This window comes from Chlamydotis macqueenii, chromosome 15 (genome assembly GCF_036417535.1).
Source record: "Chlamydotis macqueenii isolate bChlMac1 chromosome 15, bChlMac1.mat, whole genome shotgun sequence".
Lineage (NCBI taxonomy): Eukaryota > Metazoa > Chordata > Aves > Otidiformes > Otididae > Chlamydotis > Chlamydotis macqueenii.
The window spans coordinates 11,183,623-11,210,468 of record NC_141570.1 but is presented as its reverse complement, the minus strand read 5'-3'; the positions used below and the strand labels follow the sequence as shown (position 1 = coordinate 11,210,468).

Sequence of the window (26,846 nt, the reverse complement as noted above, 5' to 3'; positions counted from 1 at the left end):
TGCAATAAATAGGGCACAAGTTTACATGATCAAGGCATTGTATGTATTGCCTAATTATCCAGAAAAATGCAGACTAATGAGAAAATGAAATTAATTTCATTAGTAACTCAGTACTGCCCACAACTGTTAACTTGAAAATGGCTCAAAAGAAAAAGGGAAATCTTAAAATTGACACAGTCCTGCAGACCAACATACAACATCCTGCAGAAATGATTCTTTCTTATTACACCAAATTACATACACAAGGTTACCTTCTATAAACAGTTTGATTTTCTAACCCTAAATAATTACAGTATTTGCTTCAGAGATGGTTCAGTTGAAGTACTTCAGACCTGGAATAAAACCTTTATCTAGCAAATCAGCTTGAAAACTCCCATTACTCGCCCTGCTATTAAAATACAAAACATTCATTGGTTAGTATTTGTGTTTCAGACTTTTTATGATGGAAGACATCCGTTCGAAAAATTATGATTGAGAGCACAGGAATATGTTGTTGCCCATCTCTCTCCCTCTCTCTCACTCCCCAAAGAAATTATCTGTTTGTCTTTATTCAGGTAATAAACACCTGCGTATCATAAATCTCTGGAGATGCTTAAGACACTATTGCCCTCCAACTGTTTGTTACTGATCCTCCACAGGAAGTTAAATGTCTTCAGCAGAGCTGGCAGAGCATCTAAGTTGTCAACTCAAGGTACATTTCCAGCGGAGCTTAATCTAAACCATGAGATTTTCCACGAAAAAATACTGAGCTATGTTCACCTGAATTGCTGTGCTGGCTTTGCTGTTATGACTGTGATCTCTGGGAGTAGACTGGGCAGGGGAAAGAGGAGTAAAATGTAAACAAAGGATGAAGTAGTAACATCTCAAATGATGCTGGCTCACCAGGAATGCGCTTGCAATCTCACCGTAGGTTTCTGTTACCCTGCTGTGATTACCTCCATGTAAAACAAAATCAAACCAAAGCATAAGCCTCCCACACTTCTAGTGTCATTGGAAAAGCCTGAAACGCGATTTCTGTGCTAACTTGTGCAAGTCAGCTTAAGAACACTACACAGAGCAATACTAGAATAATTCAGTCTTCTACTGAACTGCTGCCAAAAGACTCATTCAAGTAAACAAAAGGTTTAAAGGATCGCTACCAAAGCTCACAGTAAGCATAATGCTTCCTGCATACAAATATTCAACAAAAACCCCTTAAACATTTCAGAGCTGTTTTTATCTTAAGTGCCACTATATTTCTGTGTACTGAAATCTCTTATGCTTACGGACTGTATAAAATACTGACACGTTAAAGTACTCCTGAATAAAGAGATTTTTTGTAAAAAGTAAAAACAAAGAATAATTATTAAAGCTACTTTTAATAAGAATCCATCAAATTCAAATTTTACTTTTACAAATTTTCTTCTTACTTTTATAATTTCTGAAAAAAAAATTAGTTTCAACCAAATTAACCAAAATTATTTAATACGAAATTATGGGTGAGCAATAGTTTGGGTGCTCTGGAGGAAGAAGCTAAACCTCTTTTTGTCATTTTAAGAAAGCGATCTGAACACAAATGTCCGTTTCTTCCAAGAACAAAAGCAGCCAGCCAGCATAAAGTCAGATACTGTAAGACCTTTTGCAAAAGGACAGGAAAAGAACTAGGAAGCTCCTCTTAAGTTCATTTAGGAACTATTTAAATACTGCTAAAGCAACATTCTCTCAGTAGCAGGATGCTTAAACAACATTAGAGCTATAAAACTGAAAAGGATAGGCAATTGCACCAGTGTCCACTTCTTTATCACGTCTATCAGACTGTATGCCTCCAAAAATTCCTCCAGTTACATGATTTCTCAATCTGCCCTGCAGATCATTGAGCCTTTTCCTTTTCAAAACCAATAGGGTTGTGCCTTAAAAACAATGCCTAACCTTTTGGCCAAGCCCAGCCAGATGACTTAGTCTTGTCACAGATGAAGTGAGACCACAGCCCATTATGTGAACTTCATACACTCTCTTCCTCAAAGAGGACATTAAAATCTTTGTGAGAGGCTTGATACTTACTATGGACAAATGCTCAGAAGTACCGAAAGTCATAAGAGCAATTATCATAAATTTTAAAAATAAGTAGTAGCCAACAGAAACAAATGTCAGTTACAATTTTTTTTCTGCCTCACAAAAAAATAATTCTTAAGGATGTAGAGCCAAAATACTAATAAATTAGACGCATGTCCCATAGTTTAAAATACTTTGAATATTTTGTTTCACATAGTATTCCATATTTCAGAATCTTCATACATGCAAAAAAATAAGGAAGCAATTGTAAAAGACAAGCTCAAGTATTCAAGGAGGCCGTCATTCCACTTCTATATAAGCTAAGCCTAAGTCTCTGCCCTACCATATTTTCGCTTTATTACATTTTTCTTTCTTGGAGCACCATATAATACTGAGTGTATAAATACGAATCAGCATAGACTTAGTCCCTCATTGTATAAACAGGAACACCTTTGTTATAGACAGCATGCTATGTCTTTCTGAAACGGAGAACGCCATGACTGTTTGGTATACATGCAGCCTTTTCCCATGTGTTTGGTATACATGCAGCCTAGTAATGTATATCCGCATTTTTTATGCTTTAAAGCCAGGATATGCAGGATATTTAATAATGCTTACACCATTACAAATGAATTAGTAGCTAACTGTAGATAAGCTGATTTTTAAAAATGCTTCAGAAATCAAATACTTCATTTACATACTTTCAATGTTCCCACTATTTACTGCAAAAACTGGAAAACAATTCTTCATTATTAGAAGCTATTAGCATGAGAAAACAAAAAACACAGCACAAAAAAAGGTTCGTGCTTTCTCCCCTGTAAATATAAGCCTACATTTGGATTCAGACCTAATTCTTTCTGATGCTTACTGTAACAGTAGAAACACTTTTTTCCTAAGTTGCCATGCCAACATCAACAACAAGGAAAGATACTGGAAAGATTCCTAAAATGTAGATTTTATTTTTCTTTCATTATTCAATCTTAAACTATGGGATGAATTAAACTTTCTAGGATATAATGTGAAACTTCAATTCTGTATTCTTTTTGCAGGAAAAAACTTGTTCTTGATAATTAACTCTTTTTGTCTGATAATAATGCAACTATAAAAAATATTTAATTAATACTTCTGTTATACACTAGCTGTGGTTTTAAAACTATTTTAAAATATAAATAACTCCATTCTATTTGCCTCAAAAAAATATTCCAGTCAGGGTTTTAAAGTCAGACTTACAAGCTGCCATGACGGGTGAAGCTGATCAGGACAGATATTGTAATCAACACTGTAGCACTTTACATAATGTAGTTTGAGAAGATCAAGTTGATTAACGTATTTGAGAACAATGCAGAGAAAAAGGATAACAGTCACTTCTGCACTCACCATTCTTCCGTTCATTGAGAGGAGGTAAGTACTGACTGGGCTGCAACGAGAGTTCCTTAAACTCATGCGCAACTGCTTCGCTATGAGGACTGGGAGCGAGCCGTGTTAGTGATCCAGAGTCATCCTCAGCATCTGCTGTCCCCAGGTGATCCATTGTGTTAAATCGTCTGGTGACAGGGAGAGCAAGTAGTCTCTTAATCACACTATAGTTGATAAAACTAATAAAGAAAGAAAAAAAAAATCACGTAGACATATTACCTTTTTTGTTTGATTTTTGGTTTTGGTCAGCTCCTTTGCACACAAAATTCAACTTTAAGATGATACATATACACATTGTCCACTGATTTTCCACAAACATTACAGGTTTTAAAAAATATAGTTAAGCAGTGGATTTACAAGCAGTTTAACAGGTATCTGGTTCTGAGAAGCAGGACAGTTTCTCTACCCACTTTAACAGAAAAAATCCAGTGTTAACTCTCAATACAGATGTAAGTCCTGTGCCCCACCTTCTAGTAAGTGTCACAACCTGTTCATCAGCAAAACCTTTATTTTTCAGTAGCTTATATTAGAGAATGCTGAATTAATATATGATAACGTACAAATGCTTTTTAGTATTTTGAAGCACAGCACAACTTCCCTTCGGATCAAAAATCAACTTTGCTATTAATCCAGGACTTCATACCACCAAAGAACTATATTAGAGCTAGTTAATCTTTAATCTCTCCAGCAAGGAAAGCTTTTTACTATGATTTTTTTCAAATTAATTTTATTGCAAACTAGCTACTTTTTGTAAAATACTCTGCAGAGTGGAATAAAAGTCCCGGTTTATTATTTCCTTCCTTTCTATCACTAAGGCGGTACTTAATCTACAGTGAGGAGAGACAGAAGTATGAATTACCAGCACAGACTTTTTATAGCTCACAGAACTCTAACAAGTCATTAAAATTTCAAGAAATCAATATGGACTTCAATGAAGTTCATCCCTGGGTTCTTGGAAACTCGAATGATATGAAATATTAACAATTCATGAAGATCCAGAAAACCAACGAAATGTCTTATTAAATTGTTCATTTATTTTTAGTTATTTTTCTTAAGAAACACTACTGCTGCCCATATTCAACCTTAAAATTCAAACTTCAGCTATGGTGGATATAAATACCGCCCATGTTCAGGTCTGTATTTAAAGGTTATTAAAATGCAACATATGTTTCAATGACCACATCCAAAATATTTCAAGTGTTACCTGGTATTTTAAATAACACCAAGATGACAAAAAATGATCATGACCACCCAAGAATGGCCTACACCACAAAACGGGGTAAAGAATCATGTTGCTGAAAATGCCTATTTAAAAATAAGAAATATAAGCAAGTACTACCTGATGTATACCTCATTAGAACAATTATGATGGTTAAATGCATATTTTTCATTATTTTCCACTGTTACCAATTGGTGCTTTCACATTAAATGAAGACACATTAACTTACTGTTATGCAAGATTTTTTTCTTTGTTCCTAGCTTTTAGAAGCATAATTTATCCAGCTCTCATTTGATTTCCTGACATTACACTCCCCTCAAACTCCCACTCACCCATACAAATTAAGTACATTATTAACCAAGCAAGTCTCTTCCTAGCAGAATTTAAGTGAAAATTTAGCTGCTTATCTGCTCATATTCAAAGCATTTTATCTGCAATTTATTAGCTACAAGCTATGCCTTGGAGTAACTTTTTGAAAAGAGATTAAACCACATTAGCTGTATTCATGCCATTAAATCCATAAGAAATTAATAGAAACACCTTCTTGTACTCAAGGTTTAACGTTTATCATGCTGCATGTTAACTCTGACTAACTCTTTTCCCTGTGAGAGATAACTAAATAACTTGCTTTACATTAAACCAGTTTAACTTTCGTAACTTCTACAACACACTGCTAAATTAGTTACATGTCCATTTCCTAGTTTTCATTTCAGGAATGTAAGTAAACGTGGTTTTATTGTTCAGATTCAACTAACAACAAGGCATGCAAGAATTATAAGCAACATATTAAATTATATTGATTGCAGCACTGCAGTGCAAGTCAAAACAACTTGACTTCTCACACAGTGTGCTTCATCTGTGGTTTGAACCTGACTAAACCAGGTTAGAAGGGTCTTCTGGAGGTCTTCGAGTCCGTGCCCCAATCTCGAGTAGGGCTACCAGCTGCTCTGGTATCTGTCTTGTCAGGTTCTGAAAATCTCTAAAGCTGGCGATTCCACCACCTCTGGGTAACCTCATTGTGAATGGCTCGTATCCTGCCCTCCCTCCCAACAGAATTTCTTTTACTGCAACCCATGACTGTTGTCTCTTGCTACTTTGCTGTAACACAGCTGATATTGCTGACTGCAACTCTCGGATCCCAGTTTTCACTGTGGTTTCATACAGTACACAAACTTGCTCTTTAGGAAACCTCCAGAACTGAAGTTCTCTAATGCAGAACTCTAACCCTAATTTGAAAGTTTCCATTTCACAGTGAAGTCTCAGATATTGCAAATTCCTTGTCTTAATTTTTTTCATAAACAATTTTAACCACTAAAAATAAAGTTTAAAAAAACTGCAGCAAGCCCAAACATGCACTGTTTATCAGTTTACCATCCTTTACCATTACAGAATTTCATAGGAACAGGCCTCTAGGACGCAAAACTGAAGCAAGTTGTAGCATGCACACTGAAATACCACAGCTGATGCCTTTTGTTTCCTCAAGCAGTCATCTACATTGATTGACAGAGCAGGGCGAAGCCACTACACACTGCTACACGCAGGCAGCCTTCCCTTTTGCAATTTTTTTCTGCAAGGGTGCTGCAAGCCCCTTTACCTACAAGCTGTTAAAAATCCAAGTATTTTCCCAAATGATCCTTTAACACTAGAACAACTCTGTTGCTGTGTTGCCACGTCATCTTTGAAAAAGACACTCTAGAATCCCCAGAAAGTCTAAATTCTTCAAATTCCTCAGTCATATCTCAAATCACATTTTGCTCTCATTTCTAGTGTAACTGATTGATTGGACATCAGCAATTCAAGCACAAAAACCAGTCGGAGAAAACAGTTCACCTTCATTAAAATCAAACCCCGTACAATAAATACTTTATCCAGTCAGCAGGCACAGAAGTGAGAAATGTATCTAATTTAGAATTTAATGTACCATGATACAATAATCTTCTATTAAAGGTAACACATTTGCCTTCCCTTTCTCATTTATTTGAAGTCTCCTCAATCTTGAATTATTTCGCATTTGCCATCTGCATTTACAGATGGTAATCATTATCTCTGTAACCCCTGACTTCAAACAGACCTATACACAAAAGCGTATTAATAACATAACTGAAACTCAACAGTAAAAACATGTACAGGAAAAATGCGATTTAAGAAAAAAATCAGTCCTATTAGTGTCTCAGTAGTCCACTCTGCATAATCCAAGAAAGCACCATTTTAAACAAGGCTAATCTGACAGAGATCACTTTGTCACTTCAGGGGTTTCACTCCCTTCCTTTAAACTAGGACATCTAAAGGTTTATTAAGTTGTATGAACCATCATTCTATGCGGTATGAAAAACATTTCTACTTATAAAGTGTTTGACAGTATAATACCATCTTATTTGTAGCAACAAAAATAAAACTACTCCACTCTCACTCTTCCAGTAGTCCCAAAGGATTTCAGGTTTGGGGTGAGTTTTTTGGTTTTGTAGTGTTTTGGGGTTTTTTGTTTTTTGATTGTTGTTCTTTTTCTTTTGTTTTTAATACATAGATTCCAGCAAGATGTTTAAGTGAAAACTAGAACAAAATTATTTTCCTACTTAACTGCAGAATAGATTATCAAAATAGAATATGCACCAGCACTGCAAGCAAGGCTTTGGTTCGTATTTATCTGACGACGACACAGAAATAGTGTTCTAGTACTGGCGAAGGAGAACTCCTGTACACTGTGTGAGTCTTATGTAAGTGTTCTCACAGATTGTAGGTGGTTGCTATCTTTCTTAACTGCTGAAGACAAATGCTTCTTTCTAAACATTTTATCTTCAAAAGACAACGTATATTTCCTTAGAAAAATCTTACAAGGTGGGAAAATACACACTTCTCTGCCACTCGAGACGCTAGGACTGGTATTTTATTTGGCACAAACTGTGAAATCTGGATGACAGTTAGGTAGTAATCAGCTTTTATTTTAGAAATCTGCTGGAAAAAAACAGTTCAAGAATCACAGTGCATTCAAACTCTGTCCAAGTCCAATGGCTGCCCTTACCACTGCTCACTCATTTACACCTGCAAGGAACTTGGGTCACTATACACAGCGCATTATCAAATTATTAACAGTCACACCAGATTAGAGATTAGCAATACCAGGCTCCAGTACAGAATTTATTACAGAATCATGCTGTGAACACCAGCAGTCAAATTAGCTAGGTTTAAGTTTCTCCATTTAGAAAACTCAGTAAAACGCTAAATGATATAGCTGGTAGTTTGTAATGCATCAGAATCTTTAGTGGAAAGAATACTAGAATTGCAAAATGTTGGGTTTGTTTGTGTTTTTTATTTTTCTTCAGTGTTTCAGGAAGCACTAAAAAATACACTTTAAAAGCTTAAGCACCACATCCAGCAAGCTAGCTTCCAGTTGCCAAGGAAGGTCATTTGCATTAAGCTCTTGGATCTCCTTGTCAACATCTAGAAAGACTTGAGAATCTGTGCAGTGGGTTCAACGATCTCTAACACTAGAGTAGTAATAAGCATTTAGGGAACTGTTATGACTTCAACTATTACTTCAATTTGAACAGTGAGCATTAACGATTTGCATCTGAGATAAGGTGCTAAGTCACAACATGAGCCTAACTTTGCAATTCCTCTTTCCATCTCGTAAAAGAAGGGCAAGAATTGTGCTTTCAGAATGCAGCTGGCCCTAACAAGTGCACAGATATGCCTACAGTTAACTTCATTTCTAAATTTCATTTCTAAACTTCAGATTAGTCGAGTCCCAGTAGTCAGACCCTTGGAACACTCAGTACCTCCTTTTTTCCACAGGATCAATACTTGGAGGACTTGGACATAAACATTCAAAATATACAGGAACATTTAGCTCACTGAACAACATGGTAACTGTAAGCTAAGAGAGTCACTTCCCAGAGACGAGAACTGGGGATGAAACACTCGCTTCCAAGAGACGAAGAGATGCAATGTTTTTAAGGGATGACTCCTCTTGGCATACTGCCTATCAGTAAGGTGTAAAAATAAAATTAAGAAACAAACTGTAGGGTTGGCTGCAGGAAATCCATCTCAAGTCAGCTCCTGGAGCAACACCAAATCTAGGTGTTTGCTACAAAGACAATAATGCTCCTCAGTCTAGTATATAATGGCTCCTCTGTGACCTCTAAAATGCAGTGTGTTCCATTTAGCAGACACTAGCACATATCCTACATACACAATTTCCTTTCAGCTGTGCTTACATCCTATTATGGGTCTGAGATCTTATTACAGTCCTACATGAAAAGCTACTGGAGCTGCCTTTGTAATTGCTCTGAATACCTTTTTCTGTATGTCCATACACATTTTTTTTTTTCTCCAAACTCTGTAGACTACTTATATTTAGAAAGATAAATAATAACAACAGAACTTTGGAATACTTACAAAATATCTAAAAACCACTTAAACTTACTCCTCCAAATCAGTAACCTGTCTTTTACACCAAGTCTCATATACTAGTATTTTTAAAATAGAAAAGATATAAAAAAAAAAAAAAAATAACCTTTTGCATTTAGCACTGCAATTTTAAGAATAACGTGTTATAGAAAAGTGCTACAGAAAAGGTTTTTTGGGGTTTTGTTTTGTTTTTCTTTTTTTTTCATTTTCTCAGTAGGTTTCAAATCCACTTACTGAAATAGCACTTAGAACCAGTACAGATGAGTATACGACTGAGTACAAATTGAACACAGACATGGAAAGTACCTGCTATTAATAATCATCCAGATTATCGGTAAATTAACTGTATATGTTCATCTATTTTATTGTTGACATTCATAATTTCACTGATGAGAAAAAATGTCTCAAATTAAGTTTGCTTCTGTTGCAAGAACAATGCTTATTCTGTTGAGACTTCAGCCCCTCATTTTATGTATTCCACAGTGGATTAAAAAAACAAAATACGCTTTTAATTTTAAAAAGTCTTGAAAATATACAACCATTTTTGTATTCCACTTCACACAGTATGCTGCTGTTCCTTCTCCCAAAGAGAAGCAGCGTCACTACAGCTGACAAGTTGGTGCTGCTTGCAACTTCTGCAGTTGGTTTCTCACACGACTTCTCTCATTAAAAGTATTTCGGATACAGTATATGAACTTAGAAATGAAAACTGACATTAAATTATTATATTGATAGAGAAATTGCAATCCTACAGTTAAAATACAGTGTTACTGTATTAATTAATGAAGATAAATTTTGTGGTACAATGCACAGCAACGAGGACTTATCATACAGCTATTTTTACAAAGGTAATTAGGCAAAAGCTGAAAAAGATGAGAAATATCAACGGCTGACTAACTATGAGCAATCATCTTGGATTATGCAGTATCAGACACTCACTGTTACTATTGAATTCTTTAAAAAAGTGTGAAGAAGTGTATGAGGTCCTGTCATGCTGCTTACCATACCAGTAATTGGAATGACATGCTTCTTAAAGGAGCATGGAGTCAAGACTGGACTGATAAATATTTCAGACAAATTTCCTCTTTTATGTAATCCATTATTGAGATTAAATTTTTGTAACTGTCTATGCTAGCTAAATTAATATCACTGAGCAGACACTAGAAGACCTCCAGAAACTCATTTAACATTTTTGCATATTTCGATTACAATGCCACACTGAGATTCTCTTTACTAATTCTGAGAAGGAAATCTTTAAATCTTAAGTCTTTGGAATGATTAAAGTCTGAAAAGAAATAAGCTATACTAGCAAATGCACACCATAAATGATGTAAATTATAGAAAAATACTTATGTCTGGACAGATGCAGGGGATGAGTAAACAGAATACCAGATGATACATTCCTTCCTGTACGACCTCCAGGGGGAAAAAAAAAAAAGGCACCTCATAATGGGAGACGTGGCATGCTAAGTGCAAATTAATTATCAGGCAGAGAGTGTGGGTCTGTAATGAACAAAGGCAGCCTCCCACAGCTCCCTTAAAGCGTGGGGAAGCTAAAGCCGACCCTGTTGCTGTATAGGGCCATACAGATTATTTACTTATTCTTTTTTCACATTACTGCCTTCTGAAAACTAACCTATGCAAATAACATTTGGTAAAATCGTCTGGGCTTCACATAACCCTTCAGTGGAAAGGATACAACTCACAGGAATGTTGTGAAGCCTAGTGTTTAAATACTTTAAGGTCTCATAAAAATGTTTAAGTAGGTATATTACAATTATCTTTTGTGTTCACACTTTGTGGGTTTTAACATGGTAATTAAGAATAAAATTTATCTGAGATGGTAAAGTTCTTACAAATATTTTAAGTTAAGCAAGCCAAGGTTCAACCTGCGTAATATTCAAGTCACTAAAATAAAACCAATCCCTTCAGATGGAACTTATGTTTAAATTGTTTTCTGATTATATAAAACTTTTCAAATCTACCATCTCCCTTTAAGAAAGTTATGAAAATAACTTTGCAACAGGTACAAAAAAAATTTATTTTTTTTTTTAATCAATAAACGAACAGTCTGATGGACCAAATGAAAAAGTAGAGTCTAGGATTAGCTGCCTCTTAAAGACAATACACAGTCAATGATCTTCCCTGAAGAAGAGTATGAACTGCTTTCTATTCTGTCATGTGAGAGAGAGACATGGCCACCTAGGTAGCTGTGCAAGCTATTTAAACCAAGCACTGAAGCTAGCATCTACAATCCATCCAGAACATCTTTTAATATACCCTAGTGATGCAAAGCTTCATAAGTGGGAGCTACATGACATGTAACTTACAGTACAGTACTGTTTCTAGCAGAAAGCTCATAAAGACTTAACTCATGTTGAAAACTCTGAATCACGATAAGAAGGTATGATATTTCATCTACAACTAAGTCCATCCTTCCTAACAGCTGCTACCTAAGCAATCAGTAGCAACACTTGAAGGTATAATATGGCAACAACACTTGAAGGTATAATAGATAAACATTGTCCTATGACTTGTCGTAAACAAAGGACTCCCAGATACAGTCTTCAACAATTTTTTACTTTTAATTACCTTATAAGCAGACATAATTTGATTTAATCTCACCTTTTTTTTGGTGGGTATTCTTAGTCAACAATGCTCATATTGAGGCAACTTAAGTAATTCAGCTGGATTAACTTGATTAAATAAATACAAAGCTGTTACAGCACATATCCTCACTAGCTCTATTAAAATAAACAGCTTCATAAATACTTTAAATACTTTAAACTGGAAAGGTAAAACATGAAGTAATACCTTGTTTAGATGTTACACACATGCACACACTGTGCATGGAAATATGCCATTTGCAAATGCTCAGAAAAATCTAAACGTGATGTTCCTGTATTTCAGTCTATGAAGATGATGCTGGTTAACAATCTTCTACATTTGGTTTAATACTCTACTAAAATTTAAAATGCCTGTATTAACACTGGCAGTAAATAAATTTAGACTCCACTTCGCAAACAACACAAGGTCAGTTTTGTAATACCTAAAGTTAGCAAGACAAAAAAAAAAACCAAACAAACAAAAACCATGCACATTCCTGGTGTGCAAAAAAATGATGCTTCTAGTTTCTCATCCTTGTAAATCTCTACACTCTCAAATTAGATCTCTTTCTTCCAACAAAACATAAGTTACATCATTTCAGAAACAATTTACTTGAATTCAAATTAAAAAAAAATTCAAAAGTTCTTAATATTGGTTTTAATATGAAGCACTTAGCAGCAGTGTTCAAATAACTGCAAGATCAACTCAGATTTATCTGCCAAAAGGCAAGTTCAGTTCTTCAGGTCTACGATAGAACTTTACGGAAGGAATTAATAAAATAACACGGGCGCCATGATTTTCTGCAGCCAGCAAACATAAACAGTGTAGCAAGCAGAACCTATTTATGTAATTGAAGTCAAAATCATATAAAGAAATCAAAACACAAATGTTCACTTTGGTATCATAGAAGCACTTGATAGCTCAAGTCTGGAGTAAGGGTCAAATATTTACATGAACACATCATACAACTGCTAAACATTTTAGAATCATATTCTAGAAGTGGGCATTTATTAAAAAAATAAGAACATAAAATATACAGAGCTTTTTGCAAGAGCTGTTCTGACAGTTCAGAAAATAATCAATTAGCAGCATTTATCAATAAATTGGATCATTATCTTTAACAATTCCTTTATGTGTTCAGAGTCCTTTGATAGCCAAAATGCTCATCTATTTTAGAAATGAATGTTGGTAGAGCATCTAAAGCATCTCAGAAAAGGTTAAATCACTCCATGATTTCATTTGTTTGCTTAGCTCCTTCAAGATGTTCCCATTTATGACTAAGCTGCAGGTGCTATTCTGTTTATCTTAGAGCCTGTAAACCAAGCCCTTGAATTGAACAAAGCAAGGAAAGCATTAGGATTCATGTCAAAGAGGAAGGAACTGCAGGACTGTTTCCCGTTGAATGTGCTACTTTCTACCTTCCTTCATAAGCATGACTGAACATTACACAATTATTTCTATAAAATGGAATTTCTTGAAATATATATACATTGCTTCTTTTTATTTCTATACACTGTTACAGAGATTAGCAAAATTTTATTATTAAAATATTTGGTGTATCAAAGACTGATATTTGACCTCTTAAAAAATACAATCAACTTGTGTAGGTTAGAATTTGACTTATTATTCACATTCAGCAATAAACTGAACACTAATTACACATTAATTCAAAATAATGTGGCATAATTAGGGATTACTAGCAACTTCAATTTAGTGGATCTTGCAAATATCAAAATTATTATGTTTGAATTGCAACTCAGTGCAAACATGCATCTGATACTCAGTTAAGCAGTCCCTACTCATAACCTTAGGACAACTTATAAAATCTCTTTCACAAACCTTTTGCTGCATATTGACTTGTACCAACATAGCTACTTTCAGATATTAACAATAACTTAAATTAGCTCCCATGGAAACCAGTCAACTTGTTACTCTTAACTTCTGAAACTAAAACTTGTAAAATTTAACCCGCTAATGGACAAGAGAAAAACTTAGAAGGTGACAGATTAATGTTTAAATAAAAAAAAAAAAAGATATAAATCAACTTTCTGTACATCTTAAGTAGCAGCTATTTACCATGGGTTATTTGATGTGCTTAGAGTTCACCTAAAATAGTCTCTTTTCTGTTCTTTTCTTATTTATGATCCCATAACCACTCTGTAAAAAGCATGGCAGAGCATGATGATATATATTTGACTGTCCCAAATGACTTCTTTTACTTTGCAAGTGATAAGTATTTAATCTTCTCCTCTCTTCTATTTCCTTTAACTAGAAAGAAAACAGAGTCCTAATACCAAATGAGTAACATGTCTGACTTACAAGTTCATGGGACCATCTCTTCTTTTCAACAATTCAGATTACATTGGATTATATGACATTTTGAATAGCAACAAAAGTACGATTAAAGAAGTTTTAAGAATTCAGCCTGGAGAAGAGGAGGCTCCGAGGAGACCTTACAGCAGTCTTCCAGTACCTCAAGGGGGCCTACAAGAAAGATGGTGAGAGGCTGTTTAGTAGGGCCTGTTGTGACAGGACGAGTGGCAATGGTTTTAAAATAGAGCGAGGTAGATTTAGATTGGATATTAGGAAGAAATTTTTTACAGTGAGGGTGGTGGAACACTGGCCCAGGTTGCCCAGAGAGGTGGTGGATGCCCCATCCCTGGAAACATTCAAGGCCAGGTTGGACGGGGCTCTGAGCAACCTGATCTGGTTGGAGATGTCCCTGCTTCTTGCAGGGGGGTTGGACTGGATGGCCTTTGAAGGTCCCTTCCAACCCTAACCATTCTATAATTCTATAAATTATAGAAGTTTTAAGCTTATTTTTTTATAGTGCTGCTGTCATGCAGCAAAAACTATTGGGTAAGCTACAACCATAAGATTTTGAAGGCTCACCTAATGCTCCCAAAGATAACTCATAGTTAGCTACATACATTAAATTCAGGTATTCATCACATGCATGTTGTGTGTGTACAAATTCTCATCTTTCTCAACTAAACAGCGGCAGTGACACAAAATTTTGGCAGTCCTGTAGTACCGCTTCATGCTGTTGCCAACTCTTCCACTCCATACACGTAAATTATTCTCTACTGTATTTCTCATTATCCTAGAGTCAGAATGAGGTCAATATACTTCTCATTTCTTATAGCCAAAGCTGCTACTGCAACAGGACAAACATATTTATCTGCTTGGCTAAAAGCATTACTTTCCATTCTAAACTTTAAAAAGCACTTTAAAAAGGAAAGGGCACAGTTGTTTCACTGCTCATATACCAGCTATCATTTAGAGTCATGGCTTCAGGGGAACAACGTCTCCCTTCCTCAGTCTTCAACTGATGCTTTCTCCAAGTTACATCTACTGATACAGCAGAGTTAAAGAAAAGTTATTACACCTTACCTGGAAGCAAACAGAACAAAGCATCACATTACATCTGGTAAAAGTGAACCACAGCTCAACTGCTTATATCCCACATCATTTTAAGTGATATAATTTTTTATACAACAGTGACAATAGGTCAGAATGTGAATGCAACCACATTACTTGTTACAGATTTACACCTTGCAGTATCTTCCCAACAATTAAAGTGGGTTTTCTTATAGGTACAATAAGAATGCATACTCAAAGAATGCTAAATTCCATGAATTTAAGTACAAACTTTCAGGTAGAGGGAAAAAAAAACCAAACCAGAACCAAACATACAACCGAACCCCCAGCTTCCTAAATACTGGAAATTGAGCATGAAGATACATCACAAACATAATATTATGACTTTAACAGAAAAATAAATAGATTTTGTTAAAGACAAAATAACACTCTCTTCTAAAAAGCCAAACTTCTACTTCTCAAACAAAGAACATGTCTTCTAGCAAGGCCAATGATACTCTCTGCGAACAGGGTACGACCACAGGAAGCAGTATCACAGAGTGTTTCTTTATAACTACAGAACCAAGACTGTAAGCTTAATCCCCAGAAGCCCGTCCATATTCTAAAATAACCAGAAGTAGTATGTTATTAGTATGGTGCCTGAAACCTCTAATGTTCTAAACAGTGTAATGCTGTAATCCACAGCCCAAACCCTCCATGCTTTAAGAACCAATTTCTCACGATCTCCAAAGATAAAAGGAATTTTAATTCCATTTCTCAAACGGAAATTACCTGAAGACTATTAGGGAAGAAACACTGGGTCAGGAGAGTTTATGTTGCCTAAGGCCACTTTCAAAGAAGTCTTATCTGTTAAATTATTGTGTGTTCCAGTATTTCATTCCCTACAAAGCCGCCTGTTTAAAATTAAATAAGTAAAATATATATAGTAACTGTAAAATTGTTTACGGTAGATTTCTGCAGAAATTGCTACACTTAACAGCTGTAACACATCTAAATTCTGTACTTCTTGGCATTTTCTCTTAATACAACTTGAAGTGAAAAAAGCCATTAAGCCTTTGCCTTATAAAACAATCATCGTTCTAATCTCCCTCAATTATAAAAGAGGGAAAAGTCCTTTGTTTATGCAGAAATGGCAGTAACCAAGAATAAGTTGGTCAAAAAACAAAGATAATGGCCTTCAGAAATACTTAAAATCTTGAGAACCACTCAATAGAAAGTTAATAAACACTGAATACAAGAGGCCTTTTTTTCCAATATATAAATTTCACATGTGTAGACTTAAAAATGAGAAAGCCTGACTGCAACAAATTATTTCCTTCATGCAGTTAAGACTAATTATTTCCAAAGATCATCGTTAAGGAAAACACTATTTAGAAATTTACAATGAAAGTAATTAACACAAAGAATCAATCTAACACTGCTATGATGAGTGTAAAAAAAAAAAAAGCCAAACAAAATCAGACTGTCTGTACCCACTCTTCCAACCCCTCCAATTTAAAGAACAAGATATTTCCAAATTAAAAAGGAAGAGACACCATTATTGAAGCCTGCTATATGAATATAGAAAGCTCCTGTGCAACGCTGGCTTATTATTACAAAACTTAAACAGCTCTTACTAAAGGTTATTCCTTAATTCAACATAAACCACCTCCCACCACTACAGTATCTACTTCAAACGCTTACAAAAATCTAACTATAGTTATTGACTAATTAAGTCCAATGGCATAGCAACTAAATATAAGGCATTTCTGTTAGAACAATCAAGTCCACTTGCAGTTATGCTGGTTAACAAAAACACCAGTCTCTCAGATGATTTTCACCACCCAGTCTCTGGGTAAAATGATCCTGTCCCCACTGCAGGGTCACCTGTTGGCATGCGTGCTCCTTATCCACAGAGAACTTAATTAGCTTTACGAGTTTGAACAGAATTGCCTTTGCTAACTGGGCTAACTTGAACTTAAATGGTTTAGGAGAACAAACCTGAGCAGGGAAAAGTCTGATAGGACTGGAATGAGAGGCCCCACCAAAAGACAACACACATCATCTTAATCATGTTCAGTAAGTGATATGGCTGAATAGTTCTCTCCCCTCAGCTGAAAATGTACTTCAAATGTAGAGTAAACTAATGAGCTTCAGTAAGCTAAAAAATCCTTAAAACACAGGCTGAAATATTTTTAATATATTTTCCCAATATCCTTCTGCATAACGCTAATGAAAAAGCTCTTACCGAACATTTCTTTTCATGAATACATCAAAATGAGAGCAACAGTAAATTTACAAACTCATGAGCCTAAAAGTACTTCAAGTTATAATTTCTCTCCTACATAATAACTTTAATTTTATTTCTATACTAGACATTTTTGGTCTTCAGCAGCATAACTTGCTTTAGTATTCCTTCTGATATGTAAGACACTTCTATCACTTAACAGTCACAAAATGTAATTTATTAGGGTAAGTATGTTTCAAAACACTTTGGTTAAATCCATTTACTAACACTAAAACACACAATGGATTTAATAATGAAATAATAATTTTTAAAAGGCTGAAAAATCTAAGCAATGCCACTCTTTCCTCAAAGATACATTTTTGAACAGCATTCAAAATATTTTTTTTTTAAATATACTACAAAGTCTTATTAGAAACTCTGTTGGAAAACTACTGATAACCTGATGAAAACAAGAGATTTATTAAATATTATCTGTTCAGATATAATTACTATAGGCCAAGTTTCTCTTTTTCTCTTGGCTTATTTTCATTATTTCTTTTCTGGCATCAGATCGTAGTTCACTTCTTCCACAGATCACTGCAGTACCTGGTTTCCTTCTTGATCCTCTTCCTTCTCTCTTTTTTTCTGTCCTCCATGTATCACTAAATCACTTCTCCTCTCAGCTTCCACTCTACCTATCAAAAATACTCTGTCCATCCTTCCTTAATATATCTTTTATTCTCTTGACCATATTCCTCAGCCAGCCAGCATAAAGCTTGGCTTAGGCTTTCAAAAGCCTATCTAGAGATGCCAAGAACCTACAGATAGATCAAAGAGATGCTATGGAATCCCATCTTTTGAACTACCTTGTGGCTCCATTACTGCCTCAAGTATTTGAGAAACTGAAATATTTTAGAACTGTGTCTACGTTCAAGAGCCTCCTGTCAAGCAGCAATCTGGTTTAGTCCTCAGAAAAGGAAAGTACCTTCTAGTGTTTTATCCACCCTCCATTTTAGATTTCTGAATTGTCTCCACATTGCCCACCTTTGTTCCTGCTCGGAACTCTCTCAAGGCAGGGCAAGATGAACTATTGCCTGAAGCAGGTTATTTCCATCTGCATTTCACCCTTTCCCAGAGATTCCACCTTTCTGTTTTCCCACTTCTGCGTGACAAGTTTTTAAAATCAGACATATTTTACAGGACCTGTTAAAAGAGCAGTCAAATGGTCAAACTGGCAGAGCAGAGGAAGGGTGGAACATCTGGCGGAGAAAGGAGGGAGTCATTAACCACTCAACTTGAATCTACCGCAGCCAAAACAGTTTGCCTAACCATGCTGACCCAATTCCAGAGGAAATCACCAAATACACTATGTTATTCACAGAAGCAAAGAAAGTTGGTTGAAACTGTCTACAGATGTAGAGAGAATTATTTAAAGCTTGATCCACGTTGGAAGATTTATAATTCCTGTAACCATAAGGATGGTTTACATTTTGCAGAAACGGACAGCATTTGCTCAGTATACCCTTCATCTTACACCAAGTTAAAGGATTTGAGTGCTGCTGTTATTATTTGACATAAACGTAAAGAACCACTACTGAAATTACCATACAAATTCAGAAATAACAGAGACTGCATAATAAAGTAGTAACTTAGCTTGAATTACGTACTTACTAGAAACAATAAGCGAGCACTACCCTCATAAACTGGCTATTAAAAACTTTCTGCTGTACAGAAACCCCAAATTAAACTACAGTGTTGAATACATTAACTAGAAGGTGGTGAGGTTTTCAGCCATTCCTATAACTTTACACACAGTTATATGATGATGCTGTGATTATTCTCAATATTTACCTAAACTATATAAGCCAAAGTACAGAAACATTGGAAATTTATACATAATTCCAAGTCCCAAACAAACGACCTGTTAACTGATCAACTTCGCTTTTGGAGCAATTCCTCAGTATTCAGTGACAGCAAGTATTATTAGCACTTCCACTACATGCAAATTGTATTTAAGTTCTGGATTTCTTACCTGAAAAAACTTCAGGGTTTGCAAAAATATATTTATCAGTATGAGTTCATCTACTCCTCTGGAGTACAAGCATTGAATTCTGCAATTTTACTAAAAAAAATTAAAAAAAATAAAAAATCCCCCACTTTGTACTACTGAAAAAATTTAAAAATTAGAACTGACATGCAAACACATAGCTTCATTGAAAACTCTGCATTCAATTTCATAGCAAATGCTGCTGCACAGTGATACTAAATCAATGACAGTTTGAATTTATCTATTTTCAGAATTTTCTTACTAGGAATTTAAATTTACATAAATTTATTTCCTTCTGTTGGATGTGAAGCAAGCACAAGTATAACTATGGAAGGAAAATGTGTGAACAAGTGTACTGCCATCCAAAAAAATTATTTTATTGAATTAATAGAAAGTCTGACATATCATTACTAAACGGTGTCAAAAGCTGATTCAAAAGATTTTTTAAATTATTTCCTAATTCACAGAGTTTACAAGCCTCTAACAATAATGTCATAAATATACTAGTATATGGATAGAGAGTATAGCTGTACAAAGAGTACAACTCACATACTGAAAATCATTAGCAAAACATTAAGGCATTTCATTTGGTTACCTGTCTTTAGTTGCATTTTCCATGGAAAGATATTTTTAAGATGATTTTTTCAACAGAGAAAAGCCTAGAAAATAACCTACCAAGTAACATGATATTATAATGAGAAAACAAACGCTCCGAAATAGTTGAGATTTATATCCTAGAATAACAACAAATGCTACAAGTTAGACCAACCATAATGAACATAAAGATCACATTAATTTCTGTATAGTAATTTCAGCATATTCAGCAAGCTGTTTTCAAAATACACACATTCCAAGGCCCTTGTCTGCCTGATTACCACCAAAGAAAGATTATAAAAGCACAAACACTCTGCTTTGCTTTCATATTTCCAAAAGTCACTTATATACAAGAATGTAAAGTGATGACTAAGATGGCTCATTCACAACACACAAAAATATTGGTAACACATACAATTTACACAGTGTTTTAAAACACTAAATGAGATTAATAGTGACATCACATGTTCTATCAGATAAAATTTAAGTAAAAACACCAACTATGACCATAATTCACAATTTGCACTGAATACCTACCAATGTAAAAGATTATCTATACACAAAATGGCAACCGTAACACTGTGGTGCAAGAGGAATACATGCACCGCAATGACATTCATACACAGATTTCTTTGCTTATGTTAAATCACAGCTATTACTTTGCTAAAGCTTTACTAACATGTGGTTCTAAATCCTGAAAAGCTTTCAGCACATGTTCAACTTTGTGCAAGCCATTTAGTCTCATAAACACATGCTTAAAGCTTTACTGGATTACAACTTTACCAAACAATATATTTTCATTTTTACAAAGAGGGAAACAAAATTAAGGATTGTGCCAGCAATGTAATTAGACAAAACGTCAGTAGCTGGAATTCTATGTTTCTTCTGGGGTTTGTTGTTTTTTGGGTTTTTTTTTTGGTATAGGAAATACTAAGAAACTTGCCACTTCACGAAATGCACGAACCGCTTATGGGTATTAACTGGACTTTACTGGAATATACTAACAATTTGAAGTCTATTTTAATTAGTTTCTCTGCTGAATTGTAATGAGCTACCTCTTTTACATTTATAATGAAGAATAACTGGCAAACTAATTTTAATGTCTCTAGAATTTTTTATCAAGTTTTCAGCAACTGTTCCCTAGCATTCCAGCAGACTTCTAACATTAGAAACAAAATGTGGAAATAAAAATACAATTGTCCATCCTTTTCAGGGATATAAATCAGGGCTAATTATCTTATAAATTCACAGTTTGAGAAGGGTAGAAAACCAGTGGGGCTTGTCTTTATTTTTAGTGTTTTGTTCATGTGTGTTTCACTAGTCAGTGCTAAGATCAAAAATGAGCTTAACTATGACTTCTCTCTCACTGTTGCTTTTGGCACCATGCCCAGGTTAAAGCTAGTTTTCAAACATTTAATTAATGGCCTTAGCCAAGTACCCAAATATGAAACCTTAAAATACTGTCTACTGAGTCAACGATCACAGAGATTCAGTTTATTGCACAACTGCAAAACTGTTATATTAACATCTGGATTTAATAACAGTAATCTGAACACTTTAATAAATTCTGTAATGTGCATTTGCTTTGGAGTTTCAGGATATGGAAGATTTTTGCGGCTGTGGCTTCGGCAGAGCCTCAGCAACACCAAAGAGTAGTTTTACAGCAGCTGTCAATCTTTACCACAGAAGAAAAGTTTGGAAAACTTTTATTCCATAATTAAGAATATGCAATTTAGGTTCTTGAACTTCAGGTGATAAAAATGTTATTAAAATGCTTAAGAAACAATGCCAGGAAAACCGTTTCACTGTGCTTAATGCAGCACAGAATGATTTCATTTAAAGAAGCAAACCTGAAACATTCATGGTTGTCAAGTGCAAATAGGTTTAATTAAAGTTGCTGATCTCTTTTTTAGGCATGCTGCTAAAAAAAGTAGCAGATGCATTCACAGTAAGAAACAAAGGTTGCCAATTTACTAAACTAAGACATCAGGTGAACTGGTTTGCCAAGTCGAATCAAACCGGCTCTTCCTCACGTAGCCTGAATGCAGTCCTGAAACACACCTTATCTCCAAGTTAAAGCTGCCCTAATTTTAAGTGTTTCCAGTGGCTAATTTTGTGCCTTACACTACAGTTCTGGGGTTTGTTGGAATACATCGGTGCTCCAGATACATATCACCCGCTGTGTGTATCCAAGAAGTTTTGTACATCTTGCTGTTCTTCCATTCTTTGGAGCAGTTCTTAGCCATTGGAAGTTGTGTACAGTGTCTAGCGTTCTCTGTAGAGGTGGAGCCAATGCTCTGTTTCGTCTAAGAGGGCCTTCAGTAGAAATTATCAAGGAGGCTTTAAGCGTGATGTTGTGTCTGGGTTAGCCTGAAAATAAAACAACTCCTCCCACTCCCCCAACAAAGCCCTTTTTCTTATACAGAAGACATGGAGGGAGAGGGTAGGATCAGTATTTTCCCCATTTTGGTACCAGTTTAACATCAGAGGCACATAGTTTCAAAACTGAGAATGTTTTAGTTGACATAACCTAAGTTCCTTATTTTACTAAGCTGCTTGAGTCCCTTCCTAATACCTATTGAAACAGCATCCGTACCACAGCCAGTAAACGTTCTTAGTTGCTCCCTCTGAGAAAGAAGTTTCCTCTCCTCATCTATAACTGGATTTATTTAATCAAAATGCATTGGGTCTGGTGGTACTTTGGAAGTGCTGTGCTGGAAGTGCTCTGGTGCTACGCTGGTACCAGCCTGAGTCACTGCAGAATAATTGTTAAAAATAAACAAAATGCTATATAGGCCAAAGTCTTATCTACCAATATCAAAACTGTTAATATTTAGAAAAAGTCTAACACAATCTGTGAAGGTTTTGCAAGCACGATAGTCCTTTATCAACATAAGAATATTTAAGTCAAAATTCTAAGAGGTGATTAAAAAACTTACATCAAATGGCAAAGCAAAAACATCAGAATAACTTGCCCTTAGCTTATGTAACATAGCACATAGGTACTACATATCCTCAAATTCTTGTTCGTATGAGAGCATCTCTCTTGGAAAACCTTTCATTTTAACAGGATTATAAAACCAGCACAATTTAAAGTGATACACTGCTCACCAAAAAAAATAGCAGCTTTATTAAAAAAAAAAACCAACTATATTTAGGAAGTTGTTATTGTTTGAAGACATAGCACTTACCTTGTATTTCTAGCCTCCTTCTATAGTGTCTGTTTCAGCACATTTCTGGTCAATTGGAAAGTAAAGATAGAAAAAACAAAAATCACAAAAATGTCACAAGGATTCTTTATTATAAAAGTTCTATATTCTACTCCACCTAAGAAATTAAACCTTAAGAATACAAGTTGCTTTTTTTTTTCCCCAGTTTTTGCAGTTTTTTTGATGCTGAAGTATCTTATTAGGTTAAAAATACTTAAACTAATTTCAATATGCTCTAAGGTCACTTTTTAGCAGCTTTCATACTACTACTCAAATTCTAACACACGAATTATTTGTCCTTCCAGTTACCTCTGGCAAGAGGAATAGTGCTAGAGGTGCATCACCCACCCCTTTTAACTCAACTACCATATATAAGATCAGGCCTAGCTCCTTCTTGTCCAGCTTGCATAATTCCTTAGAGCTGCAATATCTTCACACTTGGAAGTTTAAGTGCCAGTTATATCTAAGCACTATAACTTCATTTAATAACAGAAATATGTATTTAGTCTTCTATACATTCCAATACAAAGGAATCTTTATTTAAAAAAAAGGGAAACTGTTCAAAACCACATTTTGGCTTTTTGCTATGACAACTCAAACATATTTGTTCTGTCATCAGCATTTAATTTATTAGAATATTTTAGAGTGTTTGTGTACAAATATGCATACATAGACACATGATTATGTCAATGGAAACCTACTGCATACTAAATTTAGAAAAGTTTTTTTTTTTTTAAATCACAGTTATCTTTAAGGCTGGCATTTATTAAATGCCATTTCATACAACATCAATGATGGTTTCCAGCTTTGACTTTGAAACCATAGGTATCAGCCTAAAAGGTCCCACACATTGCTCAGCCACACAATGTTGCTTTTGTTCTGAGATTAATATTAACAGATAAGGTTTTTCTTCTTTTAAAGGTTTGCACACCCAAAGGCTGAAGCTGATGTTATGGTTTATATATATATATATCAGTATATATATATATATCAGTAAAAGAGGTTTAAAAATTAAACACATAAAAAACCAAACCAAAGCACACAAGAGAAAGACAGGAATAAAGAAATGCCAAAAAGGCCTAAAATAAATAAATAAATAAATGGTCCACAATAAAAGGTATTCCCTCTTCCTTCCATTAATTATTTAATCAGTAATCTAAACACTGTTTAAAAAAAAACCCCAAACCAAAATCACAACTAAGTACATTCCCTATCCAATATCATAATAATCCACAATTTCATCAATTACCTAATTTGATTTCTAGGCTAACATGCAAAGGCTCAAACTTCTTGAACATTTTATGCATAAAAACACTAAATTTGTCTTAATATCTGTATATTAATCTTCATCTTTAAAGCTTTTTTATAGTAACTCAGTTAACAGAATCCTACAAATTAAAAATTGTGAATTCTAAGGTGATTTTCATGTTACTGTACAAGTGCTTCTAAAAATTGACTCATATCAAGTCCAGTTTTCTAAATTTCTCCAAATACAGCCAAATCGTGAAAGCTGTTCTGCACTTCCAATAACGTACTAAAGATGTCCAGCTTCCAGACGTTTTTATTTTCTTAATAACTGGTGTGATTACCAGACAGGACTCTGTCAAGTTTTAAATGCAAGTTATGCCACAAAATCATAATTTGCCCTAACTAATTGCACAGGAAAGAAAACTTCAGGAAGGAACTAGATAAAAAGTCAAACATTAAGAAAATAATCTTATTAAATGCCAGCTGTGTCTTTGTGGAGAGCTTTAAAACATCAATTAATTCAAAACCTGGGCATTTTTCCATCATAAAGGGAAAGACTTAGTGTGAGGAAGAAGTGTAATCACCTTCCCGTAAACATGAACTTTAGAACATGCCGTACTCACAGCACAGTGTAAGCTGGGTTTTTTTTTTCTTAGAAAGTGACTGACATTAGTCTAAACGTTTTATACATATACTGATAGAAAAGTTATGAGATTTCATGGTGCTTGCTGTTTCTGAAATATGCATGAAAAGATCATTTTCTGATATTTACTTCACATTAAACAAATTATTCATTTTCTTTTAAATTCTGTTGTTTTTATTTCAGCTATATTGCCTGCTGCAGCCATGAAGTCCTAGTATTACCTCTCTCGACTGCACTGCGATAGCTGAACAGCAGTTTTCTGCACCACGTACTTATAAACCAATACAAAAGCCATATAAATGTAAAAAAGGCAAATGTATTTGCTGGCACAAAGGAAAGGCATTGCAGCACAGCTCTTTACCCGGCTCCCTCCATTGCGAAAAACGTCACTCTAACAAGCGCTAACTGATTCACCTGCACCTGAGATCTGTGCGTACAATTGCTGCAGATGCACTTATTTCACATACAAAACTGATTAACCACAAGCCATCTAAACCCTGTGTACTTCACAACTAACAAACCAAGCCCTTTAACAGTCCCTGGTCTAACGACAGCTGCTCTCTTACCAGGTAAGGGAACCTACGCTGTAGTTGCAGGAGCTGGGTGATCAAGGCCAAAGGTTCATTGCTCTGAAGGAGGAAAAGCTTCCCTTTCAATGCAGGTATTTTTAAGGCCAGGCCCTGCAGTTATGCCTTCCTACCCACAGGCCCCGTACCTCACCCAGGAGATCGTGTGCCTTACTCAAAGAACACTAACGAAAAAGAAATAAAATCGTGACGGCAGTGCAACACAATGCACATCTGTCAGGGTAAGCACGGCAGAAGCGGCGCTGGGCAGGCTCCAGAGACACATCCCGCAGCAGGATGCGGGAGGTCCCGCTCCGGCCGCCTCCACCTGCGCCGACCCCGCAGAGCAGCCCGGCAGGGCTGAGGAGACGCCGCCGCCACCATCACGCCCCCGGGAGCCAGCCCCGCGGGGCTCCTGCCCTTCCCCGGCAGGGAAGGGGAGGCCGCCGCACTGGAGGGGACTGGTAGCGGCGGCCGCCCCTCCTGGCGCGCGGCCACGGCGGCGAGGCGCGCTCCCACACGCCCCAGCCTCCGTAAGATGGCTCTGGTAGGCGCGAGCGGGCGGCCACCGGCGGGCGGGGCCGCGCAGCAGCCTCTACCTAGGGGCCAGCCGGCTCGCGGCTGCCGCTCACTGCCCTCCCTCCCCTCCGCGGCGGCGGCCGCCGGCCCGACCCTGCGGGCGCGGCACCGCGGTAGCGCTACCACCCCGCCGCGCGCCGGGGGCGAGCCGCCATCCGCGCCCGTCACGTGACGCGCGCTCCCCCGCGGACCCCGCGTGGAGGAGCCCGGCCGAAGCGGCGGCACCGTCTGGCCCCCTCTCGCTCACCCTCGCTCGCCGCCGCCGCCGCCGCGGACATGTCCTCTCGCGAGCTCTGCGGCCGAGACCGCCCTCGGGCGCGCGCCCCGGCGGTTGGCCCGCGGGCGGGGGCGGGCAGGCCGCGCGCGCTGGCGCTCTGCGGCGGCTTCACACGTGTGGGAGGCGGGGGGGGTGAGGAGGCGGGAAGGAGGCGGGGCGGCTGCATCCGGGTACTCGCGCCCCTCAGAGAGGGGAGAGCCGAGCCGGGTTGCGGAGGGGATGGTTGTTGCCTGTCGTGGCCGCCCTCCAGGCGACAAGGGTGCTGTTCTGAAAGTGTCCTCGGGGGTCCCTGCCCCGGGGCCTGAGGTAGACCGCAGCCCCCTCCTCACAGTGAGTGGCCCTCGGCCGAGGCGGCGCCCCGCGAGGGCTGGCGCCGCCGCCCTTTTGCAGGTACCTCCTCGCTCTGAGCGCAGCTG

At 36.7% G+C, this 26,846-nt stretch overlaps 1 protein-coding gene across 5 annotated transcripts in view; it reads right to left on the bottom strand.

Annotated features, from left to right (window-relative positions):
- MRTFB (myocardin related transcription factor B) overlaps positions 1 to 26,425 on the bottom strand; it is an 83,978-nt gene extending 57,553 nt beyond the window's left edge. For 3 of the 5 annotated variants that reach the window (XM_086759407.1, XM_086759412.1, XM_086759411.1), the window contains exons 1-3: positions 26,401 to 26,425; positions 23,100 to 23,144; positions 3,409 to 3,575 (exon numbers count right to left, since the gene is read on the bottom strand). In XM_086759407.1, coding sequence (XP_086615533.1) covers positions 3,409 to 3,562 — 154 coding nt within the window. In that variant the 5' untranslated portion in view covers positions 3,563 to 3,575; positions 23,100 to 23,144; positions 26,401 to 26,425. Of the gene's footprint in view, positions 1 to 3,408; positions 3,612 to 23,099; positions 23,145 to 25,574; positions 25,628 to 26,400 lie in introns of those variants that run through there. The other 2 variants (XM_086759408.1, XM_086759409.1) reach the window with 2 other exon arrangements.
- Positions 26,426 to 26,846: the final 421 nt, after the last annotated feature.